Consider the following 10,374-nt stretch of genomic DNA (forward strand, 5'->3'; position numbering starts at 1 on the left):
GTTTAGAAGCATGTGCAATATTAGCTTTAGTAGAATGTGCAGTTGCAGTAGAAGTTGCATTGGAATGTAAAGTAGCAGTTAAAGTAGCATTTGCAATTTTATTTGCAATTTTATTTGCAATTGCAGTTGCAGTATCTGTTGCAGCTGCAAGTGAAAAAACATTTGCAGTTGCTGTTTCATTTTTGGATTTTAGTCAACATCCATGTGCAGTTACAGTTGCACAGCATGTGCCGCTAAGTAGCAGTTGCAGCTACATGTGCAGTAGCAATTGCATTTTAAGTTGAAGTTGCCTTTCTAGTTGCAGTTGGATTTGCATTTGCATTTAGAGTAGCAGTTAAATTTGCATGTGCACAGCAGTAACATATGCATTTGTAATTGCAAATGCATGTGCAGTTGCAATTGCAGTTGTTAGTTTATTTTTATGGGCATATGTTGTTGCAGTTGCAAAATACGTTCGTGTTGCAGAAGCAGTTGCATGCTAATTTGCAGTTGCATAGAAATATGTTGTTTTATTTGAATATGTGTGTGCAGTTTTAGTGGCAGTTGCATGTGCAGTTGCAGTAAAATATGCAGTTAAATTTGTTTTCGCAGTTATAGCTGCATTTGCAGTTGCAGTAAAATATGCAGTTATATTTGCTTTTGCAGTTCTAGTTGCATTTGCAGTTGCCGCTTAGAGTGCAGTGCAGTTGCTTGTGCAGTAGATGTAGCATTCAAAATTGCATTTGCTAGTGCATTTAAAGTTGCATAGAAATTTGTTATTTAATTTGCAGTTGCATCTGCAGTTGTAGTTGTAGTTGCATGTGCATTTGCATTTGCAATATCAGTTGCAGGTGATTTTTCAGTTGCATTTGAATGTGAAGCTGCAGTAGCAGTTGTAGTAGCCTGTACAGTTGAAGTTGCATCTGCAATAGAAGTTGTAGTTAAAGTAGCAGTAGCATGTACAGTTGAAGTTGCAGTTTTATATGAATTTTTATTTGCATATGTAGATGCAGTTGCAATTAATTTTGCGGTTGCAGTAACAGTAGCATGTTTATTTTTAGTTGCATAGATATATGTTGCTGTATTTGCATTTAAATGTGCAGTTATATTTGCAGTTACATGTGCAAATGCAATTTTAGTTTTATCTGCAGTAGCTGTTGCAGTTGCAGTTACATTTGCAGTGCAGTTGCCTGTGCTGATGTAGTAGCATATGCAAAAATATTAGCTTGTGCAGTAGCTGTTGCTTGTTTATAAACAGCTCTAAAGGCAGTGGAATCTGCTGTTGAGGTGGCTTCTTTATGTGCAGCTTTTGTAGCATATGCTGTGGCCTCTGCTGTTGCAGTTTTATGTAAATTTGCATATGCAGCTGCAGTATCATTTTTCGTATTATTAGCAATTGGCGTTGCATGTGCGATTGTCGTTTTCTTGCAATTTTTGTTAAGCGTGAATTTGTTGTTGCATATAAATGTGCAGCTGCAGTAGCAGTTACAATGGCATGTGCAGTTGCAGTTGCATCTGCCGTTAAAATTGCAGTTCGAGTTGCAGTAGAATGTTCCAAAGCAGTTGCATAAGTAGTTTTAGAAGCCTTTTTAGATTAAGTTTTTGTGCATTGGCAGATTTAATTACATTTGCAGTTGCAGTTGCTGTTGCAGTTGCAGTTGTATGTGCAAATGCAGGATCGGGTAAATTTGCAGCTGCTTCTAAATGTGCAGCGGCAGGGGCAGTTGCAGTTGCATCTGCAGTTAAAATCGCAGTGAAAGTTGCGGTAGTATGTCCAATTGCAGTTGCATCTGCACTTTTAGTAGCCTTTCTAGTTTTAGTTTTATTTGCATTTGCAGATTTAGTTGCATTTTCTGTTGCTGTTGAAGGGGCATGTTCCATAACAGTTGCTGTTGCATGTGCAGTGCAGGTAAATCCGACGTTAAAGTTGCAGTTAGAGTTGCACTTGCATGTACATTAGCAGTTGCATTTTCAGTTTTACTCACCTTCTAGTTACAATTTTATTGGTATTTGCAGATTTATTTGCATGTGCAGTTGCATGGGCAGTAACAGTTGCGTGTGCATTGCTAGTTGCTGATGTAGTAGCATTTGCAGTTAAAGTTGCAGTAAAATTTGCATGCGCAGAGTAGTTACCTATGCATTTGTAAGTGCAATAGCATGTGCAGTTGCAGTTTATTATGCAGCTGCAGTAGCATTTTTAGATGCAGTGGTAGTTGCCGTAGCATGTGCAGTGCAGTTGCGGTTGCATTTCCAGTTGCAGTTTCTGTTACAGCTTTATGTGAAATTTTGTTTTTATTGGCAGTTGCGGTTTCAGATATAGGTACAAAAGCATGTTCAGATGCAGCAGCAACTGAATGGGCAATGTTAGTAGAAGTAGCATTAGCATGATTAGTTGCAGCGAAAGTAGCATTAGCAGTTTTATTTGCAATTGCAGTTGCAGTGTTTGTTGCAGCGTCATGCAAAGTTACATTTGCCTATAGGTTACTGACATAAGAACAGTTGCATTCGCAGTTGCAATTGCAGTTGCATGTGCTGGTAAAGTTGCAGTTGTAGCTGCATGTAAAGCAGCATTTGCATTTGCAGTTTGCTTTGAAGATAGAACTTAATTTGAAGGTGCCGTTTAAATTAGAGTTGCATAGGCAGTTGGAGTTTCTGGCGTATTTGCTATTAAATATATAGTTGCAGCTGAATTAGCAGTTTTAGTGCAGTTGCAGTTGCATGTGAAGTAGCAATTGCATCTTTAGTTGCAGTCTACTTTTTAATTTCAGTTCTATTTGCATTACGCGATGCAGTTGTTTTTGCCTTTTCAGTTAATGTAGCAGCAGAATTTGCATGTGCAGAGTAGTTACATAAGCATTTGTAAATGCCATTGCATGTGCAGTTTAAATTGCAGTTATTGATGCATTTTAATTTACATAAGTTTTTGAAGTTGCAATAAAATTTCTTGGAAATGTTGCAGTTGCATGTAGATTTGCAGTAGCAAAAAAATATGTTGATATATCTGCATTAGCATGTGAAGTTTGAGTAGCAGTTGCATGTGCATTTGGAGTTGCTGTAGCACGCAAAGTGCTGGTGCATGTGCAGTGGCAGTTTTTGATTAATTTGCAGTTCAATATTCAGCAGGAGTAGCATTTTTTGGTGCAGTTGCATTTTCACTAGCTGGTGCAGTGCAGTGGCAATTGCATGTTCAGTTTCATTTTTCGTTGCAACAGCTTGAAAATAGCATTTAAATTTTCAATTGCTGTTGCAGATATGGGTACAAGAGCATGTGCAGTTTCTGTTGCAATTGCTTGTGCAGTTTCAGTATCAGTTAGATTTGCATTTAAAGTGGCAATTTAGGTAGCATTTGCAGTTTAATTTGCAATTAAAGTTGCAGTTTACGTTGCAGCTGCATGCTAAGTAAAATTTGCATATAAGTTGCTGATAAAAAACATGTTACATGGGCAGTTGCTGTTGCAGATGCATGTTCTTTTAAAGTTGCAGTTGCAGCTGCATGTGGAGCACCATTTGTATTTACTGATAGCGTTGCAGATAGAGATTAATTGGCATGTGCAGTTAAAGTATCAATTGCATTACCAGTTGCAGATGCATGTGCAATTGTCGTTTTATTTGGAATTTCAGTTAAGGAAAATTTGCAATTGCATATTATAGTGCAGCTGCAGTAGCAATATTAGTAGCATAAGTTTTTGCAGGTGCATCTGAAGATTTAGTTGCAGTAAGAATTGCAGTATCATGTGCAGTAGCTGTAGCATCTGCTGCTTTAGTTGCCTCTTCAGTTGAAGTTAAAATGCATTTGCAGATTTAGTGGCATTTGCAGTTGCCTGTGCAGTTGCATAGGCAGTTGCAGTTGCTATTGTATTTTGAGGTAAATATGCAATTGCAGTTGTATTATTAAATTTAGTTTATTTGTAGTTTCATGTGCCGTAATGTTGCATGTACAGATGCAGTTGCTAGTGCATTTGAAGGTAAATATGAAGAAAAAGTGACATTTTTAGATAAAGTGGCAGCTGCATTTTAATGTGAAATAAAGTTGTAGCTGCACAGTCAGTTAAAAAGTCCTCTACATCTGCATTTAAACATGCATTTTTATTTGCAGATATAAGTCTAGATGCATATGCATCTTCAGATTCAGTAGCACGTGCGGTTGCATGGGATGTAGCAGTAGCATTTGCAGTTGTATGTGCATTAAAGCTGCCTAATATGTTTTTTTTGCAGTTAAATGTTCAATTGCAGTTGCAGTCGCAGATTATTGTCAAATTGCTAGTGCAGTGGGCATTGCAGTAGCAGCAGCATGTACAATTGCAAATGCAGCTGCAGTAGCATTAGCAGTTAAAGTTGCTTGTGTATTTGCAATTGATTATGCTGCTGCAGTCACTTTTAAAGCTGTTGTAGCATTTATTACTGTATGTTATAGAAGCTGCATATAGAGTCTTATATGCAATTGCCTGTACATTTGCATTTGCAGACGCTGTTGTGTGTCTAGTTACTAGTGCAGTTTTAGTTGCAGTAGCAGCTACATTTGCAGTGCCAATTGCATGTGCAGCTGCAGTTGCGTCTGCAGTTGCAGGTACATTTGTGATTGCAGTCGGTCGTGCATTTAAAATAGCATATGCATGTGCTGTTGTAGTTTCAGTGCTATATGCAACAGCAGCTCCCGCTGCAATTGCAGTTCGTAGTGCAGTTAAAGTTGAATATGCATGAGCAGTTGTAGTAGCAGTAGCATGTGCAGTATAGCTGCACATGCAGTTTTTTTTTTAATTTCATGTGCGTTTGCAGTTAGAGTCGTAGATGTATTTTTAGTTGCATGTACAGTTTCAGTTGCCGTAGCAGTAGCATGTGCAGTTGCAATTGCATCTTTATTTGCGGTTGCTTTTTTAGTTGCCGTTGTTTTTTTATATGCAGTCGCATTTTTATTTGCTTTTGCAGTAAAAGTAGCAGTTATATTTACATGTCTATAGTTGTTACATATGCAATTGTAATTGCAATTGCATGTACAGTTGCATGTTTAGTTTTATTTGCAGTTGAATTAGCAGTGGCATTTGCAGTTGCATTTGCAGGTAAAGATGCAGACGCAGCTGCATTTGTAGTAGCTATTACATTTTCAGTTGCAGTTGCTTTTTCTGTTGCAGTAGTATTTGCTTTTGCAGATAGAGTTGTAGGTGCTTTTTTAGTTAGAGTAGCAGTTAAATTTGCATGTGCAGAGCAGTTACATATGCAGTTACAGTCGCCTTTTTAGTTGCAACTGTATTTGCACTTGCATATTAGGTGCATGTGCAGCTGCTGTTGCAGTTTCATGTGCAGTTGAAGTTGTATGTGAAGTTGCAGTTACATTTGCAATTGCTGTTGCAGGTGCATCTGCAGTTGTAGTTGGAGTAAGATTCGCAGTAAAATGTGCAGTAGCTGTTTAATCTGCAGCTTTAGTGGCGATTTTAGTTACAGTTTTATTTACATTTTCATATTTAGTTAAATGTGCACCTAAAGCTGCTTGTATATTTGCAGTTAAATATGCTGCTGCGGTTGCCTTTTATTCTGCATTGGTATTTGTAGTTGATTGGGCAGTAAAACTGCATATGCAGTCTTATATACAAATGCCTGTACATTTGAAGTTGCAGTCGCAGATGTGTGTCTAGTGTCATATGCATTTTTAATTGCAGTAGCAGATGCGTGTGAACTTGCAGTATCAGATAAAGTTGCATGTGAAATTTTAGTTGCATAAAGTTGCGTCTGCAATTTTATGTGCATATGCAATTGCTGGTAATAGTGCATTTAAATTACCATATGTATTTGCTGTTGTAGTTTTATTATCATGTGCTATAGCAGTTGCAGTTGCAGTAAAATGTGCAGATGCAGTTGCATGTACAGTTGCAGATAAAATTGCAATTGCAGTTGCAGGTAAATTTGCTGTTGCATTTTCATGTGGTGTAGCAGTAGCTGTTGCGTTAGCATGTGCAGTTGCAGTAGCAGTAGCAGCTGCATGTAGTGTTACAGTTACAGTAGCCTTAGCATGTGTACTTTTAGTTGCGTCTGCTTGGTGCTTTAGCAATTGCCGTTAGTTGTGCATTAAAAGTCGCCTATGTTTGTGCTGAGGTAATTGCAGTTGCATGTGCAGTTGCAGTTTTCTTTTTGGTTTTATTATCTTTTGAAGATGCAGTTGCATGCGCAAATTAATTTGCATATGCAATTGCAGTAAGTAGTGCGTTTTAAATTGTATACGCATGAGCTGTTGTTGTCGCAGTGGTAAGTGCATTTGCAGTAGCAGTTGCAGTAGCAGTTCTATGTGCAGTTGCTTTTGAATAGTGTGTTGCAAGTGCATGTAAAGTTGCAGAAGCAGTTGCTATTCCATTTGCAGTGGCAGTTGCTTTTGCTGGTGTATAAGAATTTCTTGTTTCAGTTGTAGTTGAAGTAGCAAGTGCAGTGAAAACTGCAGGTGCAGTTGCACCAGCTGATAAAATTGTAAGTACCGTTGCATGTGTATTTACTTTAGCAGTAGAAGTGTTAGTTTTAGAGGCAGTTGTAGTTGCTAGTAAAGTTGCAAATATATTTGCAAATGCAGGTGTAATTAGAATTGCAGCTTAATTTGGCGTTGTAGTATCAGTTGCCGTTGCACAGGCAATTTCAGATAAATGTTTAATTGCAACTCTAGTCTTAGTTACAGTTGCCGGGGTTATTGCCCGGGCAGGTGCAGGTGCAGTAGCATGTGCTGTTTCAGATGCAGTTACCGTTTAATGTGCAGTCAATGGTGCATGTGCTGGGTAAGCTGCAGTTTCCCGTTTATAGTTGGTTGCTGATGCACGTAAAGTTTCAGTTGCAGTGGAATTAGCAGGTAATTGTGCAGTTCTGCTGTTGTTAACTGTGCGGCTTTCAGTACAGTAGTAACTGCAGATACATTTTCTGTTGCAGTTGCCGTAACTGTTGCATTTGCAGGTATAGGAGCGACTGCATATGCTGTTGCAGTTGCCATTGCAGCTTCAGTTGTAGAAGCAGTTGCAATTTGCAGTTAACTTTGCAGTTGCTGTTGCATATACCGTATAAAATGCAGTTTTTATTGCACAGTTTGCTGTATGTTCATGTAAAGTTTTAACTGCAGTTGAATCTGCAGTTGACTGTGCAGTTGCAGGTGCAGTTTACTATTCAGTTGCAAGTACAAAAGCAGTTTCTTTTGCTTTTGCTGTAGCAGTTGCAGCATCCGTGGCATGTGTCGGTTTAAATGCATTTGCAATAGCATTTGCTTTTGGAAAGGCAGGTGCCGTTGCATTTGCGTTTGCAGTTCTATATGCTATTGCAAGTGCAGTTTAAGTAGCAGTATACGTAGGATATATCGTTGCAAGGACAAGTGCAGTTGCATTTGCCGTTTAGGTTCTAGTATCTGATGCATGCGCAGTTAAAAAGTAGAATGTGCAGATGTAGGTTAATGTTCCACGACAGGAGTTGTAACACTTACACAATCAGTATCTATTGCATATGCAGTTAAAGAAGCAGATATAATTTAATTTGCATTTGCAGTTGCAGTTAAAGTGGCCTGTGTAGTAACAGTAGCAGTGGAATTGAAATGTAGGGTTTCGTTTGCAGTTTTTTTAGCTATTGCGCTTTAAATTGCTGTTGCAGATTAACTTGCAGTGTCATATGTATGTGCGGCTGCAGTAAAAGTTGCAGTAGCAGTTACAGCTTAGTGGCAACAGCAAGTGCATGTTCATTTGCAGTTACAGTTGTAGTTGCTGTTGCATGTAAATTTGTAGGTGATTGTGCATTTCAGATTCAGTTTTAGTTTCATTAACATTAGAATGTGCAATTGCATTTAAGCTGCTGATTCATTTTCAGTATTAGTTGCATTTGCCGTTGCAGTAGCAGTTGCAGTTGTATTGGCATGTGCAATTAAATAGGCATGTGCATTACCAGTTAAAGCGGAATTTGCAGGTAAGTGTGCAGGTGCTGCTTTATTTGTGGTTGAAGCAGCAGTTGCAGTTGCATGTTTATATGCTAGTGAATGTGCTGTTGCTGCTGCAGGTAAATTTGGAAATGACAGTGCATCTACTGCTGCAGTTAAATGTGCAGTTGAAGTGACAGTTTCTATTAATAGTCAGTTGCAGGGTCAAGTATAGATGCAGTTGCAGTAGTAATTTTTTTTTCTATTGCAGTTACAGTTGCCGTAAAAATTTCAGGTAATTTCTTATGTGCAATTGTAGTCGCAGTTGATTATGCTTTTGTTGCTGCAATAACAGTAGCACAGCAGTTGCTGTGGCAAATTCAGTGCAGTTGCATTTGTAGTTGTATTTGCTGGTGTATTTGCAGTTTATTATGAAGCTGCAGTTGCAATAGCATGTGCAGTTCAGTGGCAGTTGCATGTGCAGTAGAAGTTTCCGTTGCAGCTGCATGTGAAGCTAAGTTTGCCTTTGCAGATACCGTTGCAGGTATAATTCTAGAAGCATGCTCAGTTGCAGTTCTTGTTGATGATTTAAGTTATGTTGCTTATGTATTGGCAGTTGCAATATAAGTTCCTTTTGCAGTAGCAGTTAAAGGGCATGTGCAGTTGCAGTTGCAGTGGCAGCTGCATGTACAGTTGCAGTCGCAGTTGCAGTAGCAATTGCAGTTAATAGTGCATTTAAAGTCGCATATGCATGTCATGTCTTTTTGCAGTAGCATGTGCATTAGCAGTTGCAGTTGCAGTGAAATGTTCAAGTGCAGTTGCATGTACAGTTGTAGATTCATTTGCAATTAAGTTGGCGAGTAAAATTGCAGCTGCATCTGCATGTGCTGTGGCAGTAGATGTTGCGGTAAGATGTGCAGTGGCAGTTGCATCTGCAGTTAAAGTTGCAGTAAAAATTGCAGTTGTTTTTGCATTTTTATTTGCATTTAAAGTGGCAGTTGCAATAAAAGTTCCTGTGGCAGTAGCAGCTTTTTGTGCATTTGTTGTTGCATAGAAATAAGTTGTTGTATTTGAATTTGCATTTGCAGTTTTTTATGCAGTTGCATGTGCAGTAAAGTTGCTTTTACAGACGCAGTTGCTATTATATTTGCAGGTTAATATGCATCTGCAGTAGCATTTTTAAATGAAGTTGATGCTACAGTAGCATTTTTAGATAAAGTAACAGCTACCGTTGCATGTGTTGAGCTGTGGCGGTTGCATGTGAAGTAGCAGACCCCGTGGCTGGTGAATGTAAAATTCCATTTTTATTTGCAATTGCTGTTGCAGATATAGGTCAAAAAGCATATGCATTTGCAAATTCAGTTTAATGTGTAGTTGCATGAGCAGTAGCAGTAGTATTTGTAGTTGTATGTGCAGTGAAGCTGCCTTATATGTATTATTGGGAATTGCATTTGCAAATGCAGTTGCAGTTGCAGATGTATGTCTATTTTTAAGTGCTGTTGCTTTTGCAGTAGAAGCAGTATTTACAGTTGCAAAAGCAGTTGTAGTTGCATTTGCAGTGAAAGTTGCTCGCGTAATTGCAATCGAATGTGCTGCTGCAGTTGCCTTTTCTGCTGCATTAACATTGGCAGTTTTATGTCCTGTAAAGCTGCTTATGCAGTTTTTATTGTAATTGCATGTTCATTTGCAGTTGCAGACGGTGATGCTTTTATTGTTTCATACGCAGTAGCAGTTAAGGTAGCAGCTGCAAGTACAGTTGCATGCGCAATGCATGTGCGGAAACAGTTGCATTTGTAGTTGCAGCAGCGATTGCGGTTAAAATTTTAGTTTTAAAAGCAGTTTTACATGCATTTGCTAATGCGTTGTCTGTTGCTGTTACATTAGCCGTTGCTAGCGCAAGTCTAGTTGCGGTTGCACCAGCAAGTGTAGCGGCTGATAAATGTGCTACTGCTGGTGCATTTGATTTTGCATTTTTAGTTGGCGTGGCATTTGTAGTTGCATGTGCAGGTGCAGTAGCAGTTGCTGTGGCATTTTTTGTTGAGTACCTTTTTCAAAAGAAAAGAAACTTGATAAGATTATTACTTTCATTTAGGTAGAGAGAGATTTCAATTTTTGAGTAACTTTTTTTAAGTAAAAAGAGATTAACTAAAAAATGTACGTTCATTTAAGTAGAAATAGATTTTTAATTGTTAAAAACTTTTATTTAAATATAAAAAAATTTGATAAGGTAAGTACTTCTATTTAAATAGAAAGATATTTAATTAGTTGAGTACTTTCGATCAAACAGTAAGTTATTTTATTAGTTAGGTAATTTCACTCAAATAGCAAGGTTCAGTACCTTTATTCAAATAGAAAGAAAATTGATGAGTTTAGTAGTTTCATTTAAATAAAAAAAAATTTGTAAATTTTAGAACTTTTATTTAAGTAGAGAAAGATTAAATAAGATAACTACTTTCTCTTAAATAGAAAGAGAATTAATGATTTTGTACATTTATTATTAGTAGAAAGAAATTTGATGAGTTATTCACTTT

At 37.8% G+C, this 10,374-nt stretch overlaps 2 protein-coding genes across 2 annotated transcripts; both read right to left on the minus strand.

The window, feature by feature from the left end:
- Positions 1 to 334: 334 nt before the first annotated feature.
- LOC106792718 lies at positions 335 to 1,860 on the minus strand. The gene is made up of 4 exons (XM_014759221.1): positions 1,606 to 1,860; positions 1,236 to 1,564; positions 775 to 1,174; positions 335 to 478 (listed from the first exon to the last, which is right to left on the minus strand). The coding sequence occupies exons 1-4, from the start codon at positions 1,858 to 1,860 to the stop codon at positions 335 to 337; spliced, it is 1,128 nt and encodes a 375-aa protein (XP_014614707.1).
- A 248-nt stretch (positions 1,861 to 2,108) lies between these two features.
- LOC106792719 (cell wall protein IFF9-like) lies at positions 2,109 to 6,940 on the minus strand. The gene is made up of 11 exons (XM_014759222.1): positions 6,729 to 6,940; positions 6,633 to 6,679; positions 6,231 to 6,499; positions 5,755 to 6,013; positions 4,928 to 5,207; positions 4,382 to 4,713; positions 4,022 to 4,174; positions 3,361 to 3,495; positions 3,136 to 3,256; positions 2,895 to 3,048; positions 2,109 to 2,453 (listed from the first exon to the last, which is right to left on the minus strand). Exons 1-11 carry the CDS (start codon positions 6,938 to 6,940, stop codon positions 2,109 to 2,111), a joined length of 2,307 nt encoding a protein of 768 aa, XP_014614708.1.
- Positions 6,941 to 10,374: the final 3,434 nt, after the last annotated feature.

This window comes from Polistes canadensis, unplaced genomic scaffold, assembly GCF_001313835.1.
Source record: "Polistes canadensis isolate GaletaPanama2010 unplaced genomic scaffold, ASM131383v1 scaffold_573, whole genome shotgun sequence".
In the NCBI taxonomy this organism is placed as follows: domain Eukaryota; kingdom Metazoa; phylum Arthropoda; class Insecta; order Hymenoptera; family Vespidae; genus Polistes; species Polistes canadensis.